Here is an 18,315-nt window from a genome sequence, read left to right on the forward strand (position 1 = left end):
AATCCACTTGACAGCAACGGGTTTGGTTTTTTTTTTTCGTTCGTAGCACAAAGCAGCCATAGACAGTATGTAAATGAATGGATGTGGCTGTGTTTCAATAAAACTTTGCCTATAAAAACAGGCCGGCAGACTAGTTTTGGTCTGAGGACTGTAGTTTATCAGTCTTGCGTTTTAGCTTATTGCTTCTAATGAGTTTATTTACCGCTTACGTGGTCAAGTCCAATTTCCTACAGCAATCTCTAGACTAATGAACAAATACAGATATTTTATAAGCTTTTCAGTCATCACAACCCTTGTGGTTAAAAGTTAGGTTTTGGGGAAATTAAGCCACAACAGCAAAAAAAAAAGACCTGTGTAATAAACAAAGTAGGTGGTTTCTTATAACTTTTTAGTAAATATTGATTAACAGAACTGTTATTTATGATAACAAAATACAGAGCCTTTACAAATTTAAATAAGTCTTTGGCTTTACATATACAGTGCTTCCTTTACAATGTGCTCTTCTGGCTATCAGAATATAAATATTCTGTTCTATTACTTGAGTTTGCTGAGAAAGATAATAGTTGACAGATTATTTTAAATTCTCACAGTACATTTACAACAGTTATTTCCCCTCAAAACTTCTCATCATGTATTGTTGTTAGGTGCTGTCGAGTCAGTTCTGACTCATGGTGACCCCGTGTACAACAGAATGAACCACTGCCCAGTCCTACATCATCCTCACAATCGTTGCTATGTTTGAGCCCATTGCTGCAGCTACTGTGCCAGTCCATCTCATTTAGGGTCTTCCTCTTTTTCACTAACCCTCTTCTTTATCAAGCATGATGTCTGTTAGGATTGAAATATGTCCCTCCAAAATCATGGCTAGGCCATGATTCCCAGTATCGTGTGATTGTCCACCATTTTGTCATCTGATGTGATTTTCCTATGTGTTGTAAATCCTACCTTTATAATGTAAATGAGGTAGGACTCGATCTACAATATTAGGTTGTATCTCGAGTCAATCTCTTTTGAAATATAAAAGAGAAAAGCAAGGAGAGAGACAGGGAGACCTCCTACCACCAAGAAAGCAGAGCAGGGAGCAGAGCACATCCTTTGAGCCTGGGATCCTTGCACTGAGAACCTGCTAGACCAGGGAAAGATTGATAACATGGATCTTGCCCCAGAGCCAAGGGAGAGAGAAAGCCTTCCCCTGGAGCTGGCACCCTGAATTCGGACTTCTAGCCTCCTAGATTGTGAGAGAATAAATTTACCTTTGTTAAAGCCATCCACATGTGGTATTTCTGTTATACGGCAGCACTAGATAACTAAGACAACGTCCTCTCCAGGGACTGGTCCCTCCTGATAACATGTCCAAAGTACATGAGACAAAGTCTCACCATCCTTACTTCTAAGGAGATTCTGGCCATACTTCTTCCAAGAAAGATTTGTTTGTTCTTCTGGCAGTTTGTGGTATATTCAGTGTTCTTCATCAACATCATATTTGAATGTGTCACATCTTTGATCTTCCTTATTGATGTATCCTGCATTACTATTACCTACAATTTTTCTTCTGAATTTAACCAAGGCTGAGCAAATGTCTTCAGGACCTTATAATTATATTCCACACCACAGAAAATACAGAAAATTTGGGAAAGAAAGAGGCAACACCCACATTGCATTCCAGAGTACAATCACTTCTATAATTTAGTTGTCTAGCCCTGGCGACTTAACATTTAAGCACTCAGGTGCAAACCAAAATGTTGGCGGTTTGAACACACCCAGTGGCTTCATGGGAGAAAGACCTGGTGCTGCTCCCGTAAAGATTACAGCCAACAAAACCCTATGGGGCAATTCTACTCTCCAACATGGGGTCACGATGAGTCCAAATCGACTCAATGACACCTAACGACAACAGACTTAATGTTGAGTGTTTTTCTTTGGTATTTTATATGGTTGTAGTAATATGTGAATAAGTCCTATGTGCCAAGCACTCTTTTGGTCTCTGGGGATATAGGAATAAAACAGAGAGAGTGCTTCCCTCAGAAAGCTTATATGTTTGTGGGGAATTACTGTAGCATCAAACCGAATGAGCTATGTTGAGGGTTTGGGACACTATGGTAGAAACAGATGTAATAAGAAGCAGACGGGTTCAGGATAGATTTGAATTTAGAGCTAATAGGATTTACTGATTTAAAGTGGGGAGTAAAGAAAAAAAAATTAAGGATAACGCCTAGGTCGTGTATATAATTTTGTGTTCAAGACTTAGCTCTGGCTCCAGAACATCTTTCTTCAATATTTCTCCAGCTTTCATGCCTTATGTACCATTTCCACGTACTCCCAGAATACCTTGAGCTTATTTTTGTCATAGCACTCATTATGTTAGATTGTAACTAGATATTTTTGGTGTCTTATATACTAGGCTGTGAGTTCTTTTAGGACAAGGATTTTGTCTTTCATCATCTCAAGATTTTGCAGAGTGTCTGGAATATGCTAAGTGCTCATTTGTTAAATTACTGACTGAATACTACTTGTTTCACACGTTGTGTGAATTTCCCCATATTTCTACAAAGATTTGATAGCTATAATTTTCATGGTTACATAATATCCCACGGAGCACCTGTTCCATAATTACATTCTGTTATTGTTAGACATTTAAGTTCAAGTTTCTTCCATATTTTAGGTGATGTCTTTAGGATATATTCTAAGAAGAAATATTGCTTCCAAATTGATTTCAAGTATTGCCCCAGTTTACATTGCCTACAGCAATGAATTAAGGGAACTGTTTTCCACCACATTAGGACTAGCATTAACTATTACAATATTTAAAAGTGTTGCTGTTCAATAGGCAGAAAATGGTACTATTGTTTTAATATATTTTTAATTGAATATTAGTAAAGGTAAATATCTTGCCATAGGTTTACTAATGATAAGTTCTCTGCCTTATAAAAATGAATACATTAATTTTTTTATCTGCTTTGTTTCGAAGATGTTTACCCTGGTCTTTGATTTCCTTTTAAATTTTGATTATATAATACTATATATTTCTACCATCTACATTTTAGAGTTTTATACGCAAATCTGTTGGTCAGTTTCTTGGTGATATTTTTTATCACATATAAAATTAGAATATCGCTGAAGATGTGTGAGAAATACTCAGTTACATTGCCTTTTGTTTTTATTTGGTTTTAATTTATCATTCTTAGCTGTCAAAGCCATCTGGGGGATGTTTGTATCTAAGCCTAGAATTTATATTACTGAAGTAAAATTGGGCAAGAAGAAATTGAGCAAGTATAATGTACTGGTTAGGAGAGTTTGTTCTCTCCCTTTGTTTCTAATCTCTCCTACTTTATTACTTTATTAACTAATTGACTAAGTCTTTGTGTCTCAACTTCAAAATGATAGTAATCTGCTGGTATTGTACAGCTCCTCCCTTTATTTTTCATATTTTTTCATCACCACCAGTGGAGGGAAGAGAGGAAGAAGCATCAAAATTCTATTGGCAATAGCTACTAATCGATAAAGAAAAAGAGATGGCATAGTGACAGACTCTTTATACTATTACTCTACACCATGTAATGAATCCTTCCTGTCCCACTTATCTATTGCTGTATAACAAATCACCCCCAAAATTAGCAGTTCAAAACCACAATTTACCATTTTATTTCATGGGTCTATGAATTTACTGGGCTTTGCTGGGCACTTCACACTGAAGACCTGTGAAATCGGAATAGTACCAATAGTAGTATCAGAATCTGTCTAACTTCAGGGAGAGTAATGAGAATTACCATCAGCAAAAAGTAGATTCCCATGAAGCGCAGGTCAGACATACCTCCACTCTCCAGCCATCCCTCCTGTTGAACTCTCTACTTCTCTTCTGGGTTCTGTAATCCATTGCATTGAACACACAGAACTCACAGACTATACTTGCAGTTAAGTGGTTTATTGAGGAATAGGATACAACCTGAGATCAACATAACAGGCTACAACTCAGGATCAGGAATCACGTAGGCAAAACCTTCAGTGCAGGACAGCTTTCTCAGCTCCTATTGGCAGGGCAGGCCTCCTCTCAGCTCTCTGAGGACAGGCCTCCTCTCGGCCCTGCCATCTATCACTGCCGGCTCTGTTGCTGGGTCCCTTCCAGTCTGCGGCTGCTGGCTCTGCCTCCGGGCCCCTTCGGGGCCTGTCACTGTCTTCAGTGTTACAGCCCTTGACCTCTGTTACAGCTCTTTTAGGAGGTTCCTTGCCTCTTCTCTCTCTCTGCTGCTTCTGTTTTCTTCCTTCTGCTTCTCTTCTTGCTTCTTTCTGTCTCTCTCAAAAACCTCTGTGGGGCTGGCTGCTTACATACACAAATTGCTTGTCAATTTCAAGGCATGGCACTCCCACCAGGGCCACAAACTGGCCAGTCCCCTCTCAGTAGACCACAGATACTTCATTTGCATAGTAAGCACAGCTGAGCTACAACTCACCTCACTTGGATAGTCTATTGGCCAATCCCTGCAAGGTGCATGCCAATCACAAGGCAGACTGTGGCTCAATGCCAGACAAAAAATATCAAAACCAGGTTGTTTACAGCTTATCCAGGAAATGTCAATCAGCCTGGACAAAAGTAACAAAGCCTCTGGGGTTGAAAACTAGGCAAAGGTAACTCAGGGTTTAGAAGAAAAATCTTCTGAGCTGTTTTTCAAAAAAAAAAAACCAAGGCAAAAGGCCACATAAAGGAACTCATTTTACCACAGGCCCTCTCAGATAAATTATATTCAGATAGCAGCTAGAGCTGGAGTCATTTGAAGGCTTCATGGGGCTAGATGTCCTACAGGGCTCACTGACATGCTGCAGTTGATGCTGGCTGTCAGGAGCTCAGCTGTGGCTGGCATCCAGGTGCTTACACATGACCCTTCTGCATCGCTTGGGTTTCCTTGCACTATGGCAGCTCAGGGCTCTAAGAGCAAATGTTCCAAGAGAGGCAGAAGCTACAAGGCTTTTGTAATCTAGCCTCTGTGTCAGAATGATACTTCTGTCACAGTTTGTTGGTCAGGTAAGTTATTAGGGGCATCCCCAATGTTAGGAGGAGAATTGGATTCCATCTCACAGTGGGATGAGTGGCAAAGAATTTGTGGCCATGCTTTATCTACGACATTTCCTTTATCTCTACTTCGACTCCCATTTAATGCTACCCAAGCATCTTGTTCTTTCCGGACCCAGCAAGGAGAAGAAGAGGCCAAAAATGGATACGCCCATCTCTTTTAAGAAGGCGTTCTAAAATTCTACATAACAATTCACTGGCCAAAACTTAGTCACATAACCACATCTAGCTGTAATAGAGGCTGAGAAATGTAGCCTTAGCAGAGTAGCAATGTGCCCAGCTAAATATTGGAGTTCTACTTATTAAAGAGGAGACTTGGTGATTAATAACTCAGCTGCTAACCAACAGGTCGGCAGTTGGAATCCACCAGTTGTTCTTGGAAACCCTATGGGGCAGTTCTACTCTGTCCTACAGGCTTGCTATAAGTAAATTTTGAGACAGGTAGCACTTTCTGACATATTTCCCCCAAATTTAATGCGTGCAATTTTATTCCAGCTCCTTTGGAATCATAGCCTCATTGAGTAGTTCGATGCCTACAACTTTATTCTTATATGGAGGCTTGTGTTGTTATGTAAAGCATAAAACTCAAGAGTTTTTTGGATTTATTTATTTTTTCTTCATAGGAAAGCTGTTCAGATCTGAGGACTTACCTGACTTTGTACGTTTTTTTTTAATGTTCTACAAAGTTAAACCTGTAGATTTGCTCTTGGATGACATTTTCCAGATAAAGATGTGCAAGCCACAGGAAATTTTTGTGAGTATTTCTTTACTTTATGAATACCAAATATATTAGAGAAATACTATCTATATAATGTAATTACCTAAAATTGGTTTACCAAACCAAAGTTGACGGGTGCATCAAAAATTTTAATTCCCCTTGTCTTAAATTTTTACTGACACTTCTACCTATTAAATGAAGTAATAAGACGCCAAAAATGTACTGAAATACTATGAGCTCTTTAGTCTGTAATTAAGTCACTCTGTTTTAGTCAAATCTCTTCCTTCGAGTAAGAAATAAGCCCTTAAAAATGGAAAAATAAATAAGTAGTTAGGAGAAAATGAGAATGGAAACATGAACAAAATTCACCTTTCTTGGGAGAGTCACCGTTCTCACAGTTTCACCAGCCATCATACATGCTAAAGATTTCCAAGTGTTTGTCTCCTGTCAGATCTCTCTCCTGAGTTCTGCACCCATACACACAGATATGCATGACCATTTAATGGCATTTCCACTTGGTAGGCAAAGGGACAAACATATAGACCCGTGGAACAGAATGGACAATCTAGAAATAGGCCCACAAAATATGGCTAACTAGTATTTGACAAAGCTTCACCAGCTCTGTCTTCATAAGCTTCATAATTTGATGGAGAAACAATAGTTTTCCAACAAATGATGTTGAATCCATTGGATATCTGTATGCAAAAAAGAAAAAAATCTCAACCTAAACCTTACACATTATACAAAAAATTAGTTCAAAATAGATCATCTATCTAAATGTAAAACACAAAACTAAAACTTTTAGAAGAAAACATATAAAAACGTCTTTAGGATTTAGGACTAGGGGAAGAGTTCTTAGGTCTGACACCAAAAGCACGATCCACTTAAACAAAAAAAAAGATCAGCTGGACTCAAAATTTAAAAATTTCATTCTCCAAAAGATTCTGTTAAGAATGATAAGACCAGCCACAGGTTAGGAGAAAATATTTATAAATTTAATGTACAGCAAAGAACTTGCATTCAAAATATATATAGAATTATCAAAACCCAACAATAAGAAAACAACCCAATTTAAAAACGGGCGGAAGAGTTGAAGGATACTACTATACTCTATAGTTGTCTCCCTTATCACAAGCAATGAACTCGACTTTGCTTTATCGGTAAGTTATTTTTTGGGAAGCCAGCATTTGACAATACCACTCCCCTGGAGCTTTTATTAAGAGCTTAGCAACTACTATCATATTTGTTAAATTTTAGTTACTCAATCACTTTTATCTGACCTTAATTTAGTTTCAATTAACTCTAGATTAATGGATTGATATGGTAGCCACAACAATGGACTCACACATACTAAGAATCATGAAAATGGCACAGGACTGGGTAACGTTTTGTCTGTTATACATAAGGTCACCGTGAGTTGGAGTCAAGTCAATGCAACCAACAACAGCAACTATTTTACAGTTATAAAATAATTCTTTAGTATATTTTTCTGTGTGTCAGTACTGAATAGAAATGCATTTAAATATAGGTGTTCTATTTTAAAAATTACTATGTATATGAATTTGAGATTTATTCTTATATATTTACTATGTATATAATATCTAAAATAATTCTCAGATAGTGATCATAATGATTTAGCTATTTGTGTTTAATAGCAGTGATGTCATGAATCCTCTTTCTCATTTTTATTTTTAAGGAGATTATTTGAATACTTTTCCATTAAAGCATGGCATAGTATTGACTCTTTGTTTTAATCACATACCTTTTACCATTTAAGAAGAAATTGAGGAGGATGTAATTCAGTAGAGGAATTAATCAGTGAATATGGGAAGAGAAAGAAAAATTAGCCTAACAGAAATGGATAAAGTGAAATACTAAAAACTGCCCTTACATCATTGGAATAAAAAGAAAAGAGGAAAACTGTAGTTGGTACAATAGTAGGCTGGTTTTCTAAGATAACATTCATGAGAACACATGCTTTAACATGTCTTTTTATCTCAACTCTTTTGTTCTATTATTACAAAGAAAAAGCTAAAGGTTAATGGTTTTGTTTAATTTCTTAAATACTGTTATTAAAAAAAAAGAAAAGTTGCCTTGAAGTCGATTTCGACTCATAGAGACCCAATAGGACAGAGTAGAACTGCCCCATAGGATTTCCAAGGAGTGTCTGGTGGATTTCAACTGCCAACCTTTTGGTCAGCAGTCACAGCTCTTAACCACTATGCAAAATACTGATACAGAACTATAGGAAAAGCTAACATAATGAAAAGTCTGCCATCAGTAAATGCAATAATAAAAAACATTTGGATTTTTACAGAAGATTGTTGTTTCTCTTATTTTTTTCCCAGAAAGAATGTTTAAAAAGAAATAAGCAAGTTCGTATTCAATATAAACCTTCTCTTTTCCAACATGTGGGTATACATTCATCATTCCCTGGAAGAGAACAATATTACAAAGTAAGATTTTGAAATGTGACTTTAGTAATATGTAATATTTCATGAAATTGTAAAAATATTGCTTAGTAAAGAAGTGAGAACATGAGAGAGACTATAAAATATGGTTATTTAAGAACAGTTTGTCTTATGAGAGTAATATATGCTATGAAAATCATTTATGAATTGAGCAATCATCTTTTAAAGACCCAAGTTATCATGGTTAGAAAAATCCAGCCTAAGTAAAAGTTCTTTGCCTTACTGTTCCCAACAGTGCAGTTCAAATAGTGAGACTACAAAAGTGTTTTGAAGATCATAATAAAATTCATTTTTTAGTCTAAACTTCAGAATTATTCAAGAATATTATTTCAAAAATAAAGTCAGAATCGACTCGACGGCAATGGGTTTTTTTTTTTTTTTTTTTTTTGGTTTATTATCTAATAGAAATGTATCAACGTTCTTACTTTGCTTCCCTGTTTCCCAGATGAAGAAATATTTGGCATTGTTTGGTTATTAGTTATCCTTATAATTTTTGCATTGTTTTTGGAAGCAATGTTATTTATAATTGATTTAGCCTCTTAATGGCATAGAAGAAGCAAAGGATTCAGAGTCAAGACACCTAGTTTTTACTTATGCTGACCTAAGGAGTATGTACAACATATTGAGCAAGCTCTAGCACTCCTCTGAGCCTTCTTCATCTGCAAAACCAGAAGTTTAAATTAAATGGTCCTTAAGGTTTCTTCCACTTGTAAAATACTCTCTTACCAATCCGGTGCAGCCATAACAGAAATGTCGTGAGTGGGTGGCTTTAACAAACAGAAATTTATTTTCTCACAGTTTAGGAGGCTAGAAGTCCAAATTCAGGGTGTCAGCTCTAGGGGAAGGCTTTCTCTGTCGGCTCTGGGGGAAGGTTCTTGTCTCTTCTGCTTCTGCTCCCTGGTTCCTTGGGGAATCTCCATGTGTCTTGGCATCTATCTTACTCCATCTCTCCTCTGCTCACTTGTTTAATCTCTTTTATATCTCAGAAGAGATTGACTCAAGATACATCCTACACTAATCTTGCCTCACTGACATAACAAGACAACCCATTCCCAAATGGGGTATTTACCACAGGCATAGAGGTTAGGATTTACAACACGTATTTTTGGGGGACATAATTCAACCCATCACAAATACTGTTGGGATCTCTCCTTTTAGTTTTTTCATACAAAGGATTGCCTCAGTCCTTTGTCAGTTACAAGAGAAATGCACATACTCATCCTCTCATCAATTCATCACGATCTGCCCTCTTTCCATCTTTTCTACTCCATCCCTGGGTCCCCACTGCACACTTTGGGACAATGCCTATGGACTCAGTAAATGTTAGCTATCAGCTTTCAAGCAAGGTTCAAGTTAAGATTAAAACCATTTGTTGAAGAAGACAAAGAAGTATCTGGAATAATGAAAGTTTAAGTGTCATCAATATTTATGCAAAAAAGAACATCATCAAAATAGATAAAACATAGCTGTTGGTAATGCAGAAAGAAATTTATCTATACCAGCCCTATTTCTTAGTGCTAAATGAGATTCTTTGCTTTCATTGTATTTTTTTCTTGCCTGATAAGAGTTTTAACCTCACCTTTGTAAAATCATAATCCATTCCAAAAAATTCATTGCTGATGAGTCGATTCCAACTCATAGTGACCCAATAGGACAGAGTAGAACCATCCCGTAGGGTTTCCAAGGAGCGGCTGATGGATTCAAACTGCCGACTTTTTGGTTAGCAGCCAAGCTCTTTAACCACTGCACCACAGATTAAGTAGACAGAAATTTTATATATAGATATTTGAATTACACACATACATACACACACCTGTATATATTCAGATAATAAAATGTACAAATTCACTTGAACTCATGAAATAGCACGACTACTATGTGGCATAACTCAAGAGAGGCACCATTGTCATCGTTAACTCATTTAACAAATATTTATTGAGCACTTATTATGTTTTAAGCACTGGAGATACAGTAGTGAACACAGCCAATAAAAACAAACGCCCTAATGGATCTTATGTTCTAGTTCTAATTAAATAACGACTTCTTACCTTCCGAGTATTTGGTCTCTAGCTAATTTTACACTATATGGCATACGTATATATCTCTGACATATTTAAGTATGAGTTATTTCCAACTTGGTTTCCTTGATAATGCTCTGTAATTCTGGAATTTTTCCACTGTATACATATCATTTGTATTTTGATATTATTATATTGGCTTTTCTCCTTTTTATACCTCATACCACATAAAACATAGAAATGAATAACAATTTAATAATATGTCAAATGTCATCTTATTTTAATTATCTTTAAAATTTCTAACAGGATATCTATTATTAGGAGTCTCATCATTCTAACAGCTTCTTTAAAAATTACCTGAATCATTATCTGGAAAAAAAAAAAAAGCATAATAAGGTGTAGACTATTGCTTAACTTTCTTCATAGTGGATAAGAGATCCCATCATATTAAAAGAATTGTCTTCAATAATAAAGTGGTAAGTATAAAAACTTATATAAATATATAGGTAATTATCAGAAATTTGCTAATCTTACGTTATTTTAAATTCTTATGTTTCTGTGTATTCTTTCGGTTTTATACACATAACCTTCTGGTAAATTCTCTAAACTTTTGTTTTATAAGAACCTACCAGACCCACACCAACCAGTATTTCCTTTTCTTTTTTTATCATATATTGTAGAAGTAAAATGAATTTGGAGGCAAATTCTGAGTTTGAAGCCTTGTTCTTGTCAACAGATTCAAAAATGTGGATGAATATCTAAAATATTACACTAGGTGAAAGAAAGCAGGTGCAAAAGACTATATACTGTATGATTTTATTTATATGGTATTCTAGAAAAGACAAAACTATAGAGATAGGAAGCAGATCAGTGGTTGACATCTCATTATGGTTTTAATTCATGTTTACCTTAAGACTGTTGATGTTGAGTATCTTTTTTTTCCTTGTGTTTGATGTATATATATATATATTTTAAGAGTCTGTTCAAATATGTGTCCATTTTAAAAATTGGATTGTCTTTTTATTGTTTTATATATATATATATCCTCCCCCCCACACACACAGTTCCAGCCTGTGGATTGCATTTTCATGTTCTTAACAGTGTCTCTGGATGAGCAAAATTTTAATTTTTAGGTAGTATAGTTTATTGGTTTTTTTTCATTCGTGGTTTGTGTGTTTAGTGTCCTACCTAATAAAGAAATCTTGGTGTAACCCAAGATCAGAAAATTTTCTCTTGTATTTTATTCTAGAAATGTTACGGGTTTGGCTCTTACCTTTTTTTTTTTTTTTTTTTTTACAACACTGGCAGCTCTATTTGGTGTTTCACAGTGAATAAGGCCAAAAATTCAGTTGCTGCCAAGTTAATTCCCACTCAGGTGCCCCCCTATGTGTTGGGGTAGAACTGGACTCTACAGGGTTTTCTGTCTTTTTTAAAAATTGTGCATTAGGTGAAAGTTCACAGAGCAAATTAGATTCCCATTCCATAGTTTGTACATAAAATGTCTCATGGCCGTGGTTTCACTCCCGGCAAGGTGTCAGCACTCTCCCCATTCCCACCCTAATTTCCGTGTTTCCTTTCTTCCTGATTTTCTACCCTCCATACCTTCTCACCTTTGCTTTTCAGAAAGTATTGCCCTTTTGATCTTGTATAATTAGTTGTTCTAAAGAGTAGGTTCCTCTCAGGTGTTATCCTTTATTTTAGGGGCTTGTCTATTGTTTGGCTGGAAAGTGGTCTCTGGGAATGGCTTCAGTTCCAGGTTGGAAGGTGTTTTAGGGCCATAGTCTTGGGAGTTAGCGCTTACGTTTAATTTTTTTTCCGTCTTTAATTATTGTTTTGTATGTTGTGAGGAAAGAGTCAAGGCTCTTTTTTTTTTTTTTCCCATGAGGATATTCAGTTATTCAAGGACCATTTATTGAAAAGACTATCCTTGCCCCATTGAATTACCTTGGCACCTTCATTGAAAACCAATTGACTATATAATTGTGTGTATTCCTGGAGTCTCAATTCTGTTCCATTGATCCACATAGCTATCCTCATGCCAATACCATATTGTGTTGATTATGCTAGCTTTATAGTCTTATAATCGGATCGTCCTTGTCCATTTCTTTAAACATGTCTGCTGGATTTGATTGGAATTGAATTAAATCTAGAGGTCAGCTTGGGCCTTGCCATCTTAATACTGAGTTTTCTAATCCATAAACATGTTATATCTTACCATTTACTTAGGTTTTCTTTCATTTCTTTTAGCAATACTTTGATTTCACTGTTTAGTTCTTCAACTTTTTTTAATTAAACGTATTACTAAGTATATTTGATGCTATTATAAATTAATTTTTTTTTAAATTTCTTGTTCACATTTTTCATTTCTAATATGTATGAATAAAAGTGATGGTTGTGTGTTGATCGTCTGTCTCGGTATCCTTTTAAATTCACCAGTTAGTTCTCGTAGCTTTTTTTGATTCCTACATGATCACGTCACTAGTGAATAATAACAATTTTACTTCTTTTTATTTGGCTGGTTGAGTTTTATGGGTTTTTTTGGTTTTGTCTTATTTTGTTTGTGTCTTATTACACTGACCATTAAGTACAATGTTGACAGAAGTGGCAAGAGTGGACATACTTAACTTGTTCCTGACCTTTGGTAGAATGCATTAAGTCTTACACTATTAATTATAATGATAAAGCCACTGCCATCCAGTAGACTCTGACTCATAACATCCATATAGGACATAGTAGAATTGCCCCATAGGGTTTCCAAGGCTGGAATCTTTACAGAAGCAGACTGCCACATCTTTCTCCCGAAGAGCAGCTGGTGGGTTGGAACCACCGACCTTTCGGTTAACAACTAATAGCTTAACCACTATACCACCAGGGCTCCTCAGTTATGTAGATGGCCTTTACCAGTTTGAAGAAGTTCTCTTTTTTTCTTGGTTTGATGAGCGTTTTTAACATGAGTGGGTAATGAATATTGTCGAATGCTTTTTTTTCTCCTCATCTATGGAGATGGTCATAAAGTTTTTCTTCTTTATTCAGTTAATATGGAGTATAACACTGATTGATTTTCAGATCTTAAACCAACCTTGCATTCCTAGGATAAACCTCACTTGGTTATGCTGCATTTTCCTTTTCATATATTGGATTTGATTTGCTACTATGTTTAAAGATTTTGTGTTGAGGTTCCTGAGGGATATCAAATTTTCATATGTTTGTGTTTTCATTATCATTCATCTTATATTAAAATTTGTGATTCCCTATTTTTTTTTTCTGTTTTTGATTTTTTTTCCTCGTACCAACTTTGTCAGTCTTTGGCATCAGGCTAGTAATATTAGATCATAGATGAGTTTGGAAGTGTTCCTTCTTAATTTTATGAATTTGTGGAGGATTGGCCTAAACGCATTTGATAGAATTCATCAGTAAAACCATCTGACCCTGAACTTTTCTTTGTGTGGAGGTTTTTTTGTAAAAAAAAAACAAAAACAAAAAAACTGTCTGTATAGATATAGATACATAGATAACACAACATTTGCCAATTCAACATTTGTCATTTACACAATTCAATGAAGCCAATTACATCAGTCATGTTGTGCAATGATCACCAATATTCACTGCCGTATTTTCCATCCCATAGGAAGATTCTTTATTATGAATTGTTTTTTTTACTGAACATTTCTATTCAAAATTTGTTTCTTCTTAATTTTGTTAATTTGTTGTGATGTTTGTTGCTATAAGGTTTTTATAAAATTCCCTTCTTGTTTTATGTCTGTAGTATCTATAGTGAGGTCATGCTTTTTGTTCCTGATATTGGTAATTTCTATCTTTTCTTTCTTTCCTTGATTAATCTAGCTAGAAGTTTATAAATTTTATTATGTTTAAGAAAAATAGCTTTGATTTGTTTTTTCACCTGTCATTTGTCCATTTTCTATTTCATTGATTGGTACTCAGAGCTTTAGTTTTTCCATCCATATACTTACTTTGAGCTCAGTTTGCTTTGTATTTTCCAGATTCTTGATATGGAAGCTTAGATCCTTGATTTTAAACCTTTCTTGTCTTCAAAAATATGCAGTTACACCTTTAAGTTTTACTCTAAGCACTGCTTAGCTGCATCCCACAAATTTTGATATGTTGTGTTTTTATTTTGAGTCAGTTCACAATATTTTAAGGTTTGTCTGAGATTTCTTTTATGACCTGTACATTATTTAGAAATATGTGGTTTTATTTCTATATATTTAGGGATTTTCCTGATTTATTTTTGTTGTTTTTTTCACTTGGTTTCTTGAGTCTTTGATGTAGGTGGATGGCATGGTATATCTGATTAAGTGACCATCTTAAGCTGTCTCGCACTTCATAATTTCTGTTTGACACATTTGAACCTCTTTAATTGTTGACTTTTCTCTGATACTTAAAATTTTGCTTTATGTAATTAAATTCTAAGACAATTCCTTGATTTTTCTTCTAGCTTGCTAATATACATTATTTGTATTTAATCAATTTCAGTGAGTTAAATTTTACATACAATAAACTGTACCTATTTTAATTATACATTTTGATGATTTAACACATTAATAAACCTGTGTAATCCCACCATAACACAGAGAGTTGCCAAGTGCCCCTTCTGAGTTGATTTTACCCTCACCTATCCCAAAGAACCAATGATCTGCTTTTTTGTTGCTGTAGATGAGATTTTTCATTTTTGAATTTTATTTAAATGAGATCACATAGTATGTACCCTTTTATGTATGGCTTCTTTTGCTGGAGCAGAATTCATCTGTGATTCATCCATGTTGCTAGGTTTATCATTAGCTCATTCCTTTAAATTACTGAGTAACATTCCATTGTATAACATACCACACTGTGTTTACCTTTTCACCTGTTATTGGATATTTGGGTTGTTTCCAGTTTGGGGCTTCTGTGAATAAAGTTGCTAATAACATTCATATATAAGTCTTTGCACATGCATTTTCATTTCTCTTAGGTAAATACCTGGAAGTGCAATTTCTGGGTCTTATAGTAGGTATATATTTAACTCTATAAAAAATAGCCAAACTCTTTTTCAAAGTGGCTGTACCATTTTAAAATTCCAAAGAGTTATATATAACTATAGGGTCACTATGAGTCGGAATCTACTCGAGGGCAACAGGTTTGGTTTTTTTTTTTGTATATAAATGTTCTTGCTGTCCCACATCCTTGCTAACACTTGGTATTACCAGTATTTTTACTTTTACTCATCCTAGCCAGATGTGGGGTCCCTGGGTAGCACAGATGGTTAAGTGCTTGGTTACTAACTTAAAGTTTGGCAGTTTGAGTCCACCCACAGGCACCTCAGAAGAAAGGCCTGACAACCCATTTCCGGAAGAAATTCCTGTGGAACACAGTATGGAGTCACCATGAGTCAGAATCGACTCAACTGGCAACTTTTTTTTTGGTAGTGGGAGTGTATCTTTGTTGTTAGTTGCTGTTAAGTTTGCGCTGACTCACGGTGACTGCCTGTGTAACAAAATGGAACCTTCCCTGGTCCTGTGCCATCTTCATTATTGGTATGCCCCAGTCCATCGTTGTGCTCAGTGTGTATTTTGAGTGTCTTCAGTCCTAGGGGGCTCATCTGCTAGCAGTATATTGAATAATATTCTGTTGTGATCCATAGGGCTTTCAGAAGTAGATCACTAGGCTTTCTTCCTGGTCTGCCTTACCGTAAGCTCTGTTGGTGCATAATGTCCTGACTGCTTGAGCAGTATGCACATCCTTTCAGAGTGTTATTTAATTCTCTGGTTTTTAGCCCCAGTTCTCACTCTTATCTTCAATCAAAGCTGCCATCTCCATTGTTGTCCCTGCCCCAGGTGTCTGGGCTGCAGATTCCTTATCCTTTGTCAATCACCACCCATCCATCAGATTTAGATCTTTCATAAATTTGATTAATGTTCTCCTCAGCTGATAGCCCCCCTCACATTATTTACATTGTTTGGGGTTATACCTTTTCTATGCATTTACTGTCATTTAAGTGGGGGTTCAGCTGTGCACCACCTTGAGCTAAAAGTTTGGATATTTTATTTGAATTTTTTTGGCCTTCATAAAGTATACATTTTCAAAGTATATGCTCACTTAAATTAAGATTCAAATGGTCATGGAAAGATAAAAGTCACCGTTGTTAACTAGAACCATCATAGCTAGTACTTTTATTTGTTGCCGTTTTCCTTAATGTTCATTCCTTTAAGTCTTTTAAAAAACTTTCATGCTGAATTTGTTCCTTAACGAGTTATAGTACAATTATCATAAAGCTTCTTTTCACGTAAGATAAATTTTCTGGAGTTTATGAAGCATAAAAATAATGTATGTCTATCATCTAGCTTGTAACTGTTAATGTAGTAAAACAAAAGTATGTCTTCTCAGTGATGAACTTTATTAAATAATTCCTACCTTTATTTTTTTACCTTTATTTAATATCACCTGTATTTTCAATTTACATGTTCTTTATAATTTCATGTTCAACACCTATAGTAAACATAAAAGAAACTCATTTTAGAAGCAACTAAAACATCTAAACCAAAAACAAACCTGTTGCTGTCAAGTCGATTCCGACTCATAGCGACCCTTTGCGACAGAGTAGAATTGCCCAATAGGGTTTCCAAGGAGCAGCTGGTGGATGAACTGGTGGCCTTTTGTTCGGCAGCCATAGCTCTTAACCACGGTACCACCAGGGCTCCAAAACATCTAAGTATTAATGAAATTATAATTTGTAAAAACTCAAATAACAAAATACTTAATAAGAAGTTTTTTTATTACTTTATAAGCAAGAGAATTGTGTGTTTTTCTATAATTTGCTATTGCTTCATCCTACATGAAATGTTATTTTCCTTTTATCATAGTGCACTGGGCAGAAAGGCCAAATGTTTAAATGTGTTAGAGGTAGGTTTAAAACCATTTGGGGTGTTATGTTCCTCTTTCATATAAGGATGCATGTGGCAGTTTTATCTTAGAATTTGGGACTAGAAGAAGATATTCTTTCCCAAGCACTGTCATGATTCTTTTGGCTTCCTCTATTTTTCCTTTTCTTTGACTTACAAGGTATTGAAACCTAATATGAAAGGTAGTACCTACGTTATCTTAGATTCACAGGAAAATTTCTCCAGTCCTCATTTATATTTAATCTCTGATTTTCTTTCATAAATTATTGTGTTTTCATTTTAAATTACCCTAAATCTTTTCTAAAATTACTGATATTGTACATTATAAATATAAAATGAATGTTTTAAATATTTTGAACATCATTTACAACAATCTGTTTTAATGACAATCTGACAATACAGCAATGGAAATCTTTCAATAATTTTAGTGCCATGACAGTATTAAATTTGATGTGCATAATACAATTCATGAATTATATGCCTTACCAATATAAAATTATCTTTTCTTTGTAAATGGGGGGGAGGGGCAAAGGGACATAATAAGGAAAAATGTTATAAAAAAATTGTCAGGGAAACAAATACCATTATGAATATTATGTTATTTCTGAATGTTACCAGGTTTCTTATCTTTATTTCAGAAAAACAAACACGAAGACAATAAACATAACATGAAGAAACTCGGTGATACCTTGGAGACTCAGATTACCTTGATTTCTAATGACATCTTTCAGAAATTGCTGTACTGGAAGTACAGGATTATCTACAAGAGGAGAGAACAATGAACCAACTAGTGGACTTGAAAGTATTAAACTACCTCTTATGCCAAACAAAAAAATAGGAACATTTATGTATGTATGGTGTTTACACCCTTTGTGTTATCCTTTATTTTAAAAATAGTAAAGGCAGAGATGTTTTTAAAAATTAAGAAATATATTTTATTGACTTAGATATTGAAGTTCCGACATATCTCAATAAGTAGCAAAAAGTTAAGAAACTTGCTACTGTCGTGGATAGATTTTGTGTGAATTGGCATATACTTCTATCCATTTAGATAAGACATTTAAAGAAATAGAAACTACAAATTTAAGCAAGCCTGACTGGCCGTGCAATAGTATCTTCCTGTCTTTTTAATGAATGAGGTAAA

General features: G+C 35.1%; 2 protein-coding genes across 9 annotated transcripts in view; both read left to right on the forward strand.

Moving 5' to 3' along the window:
* The window catches only part of MGAT4D (MGAT4 family member D), a 72,248-nt gene extending 61,572 nt beyond the window's left edge, over positions 1-10,676 (forward strand). For 4 of the 8 annotated variants that reach the window (XM_023548706.2, XM_023548704.2, XM_064285298.1 and 1 more), the window contains 3 exons: positions 5,689-5,819; positions 8,132-8,239; positions 10,579-10,676. In XM_023548706.2, the coding sequence (XP_023404474.1) occupies positions 5,689-5,819; positions 8,132-8,239; positions 10,579-10,593 (254 nt within the window). In that variant the 3' untranslated portion in view covers positions 10,594-10,676. Of the gene's footprint in view, positions 1-5,688; positions 5,820-7,089; positions 7,321-8,131; positions 8,240-10,578 lie in introns of those variants that run through there. The other 4 variants (XR_002785860.2, XM_023548705.2, XM_064285299.1 and 1 more) reach the window with 4 other exon arrangements.
* CLGN (calmegin) overlaps positions 10,633-18,315 on the forward strand; it is a 100,742-nt gene continuing 93,059 nt past the window's right edge. Inside the window, exons 1-2 of the mRNA XM_064285294.1 lie at positions 10,633-10,748; positions 17,810-18,019. The gene's annotated coding sequence lies outside the window, so the exon portion shown is untranslated. The remainder of the gene's footprint in view (positions 10,749-17,809; positions 18,020-18,315) is intronic.

The sequence above is a fragment of the Loxodonta africana genome, chromosome 5, assembly GCF_030014295.1.
Source record: "Loxodonta africana isolate mLoxAfr1 chromosome 5, mLoxAfr1.hap2, whole genome shotgun sequence".
NCBI classification, from domain to species: Eukaryota; Metazoa; Chordata; class Mammalia; order Proboscidea; family Elephantidae; genus Loxodonta; species Loxodonta africana.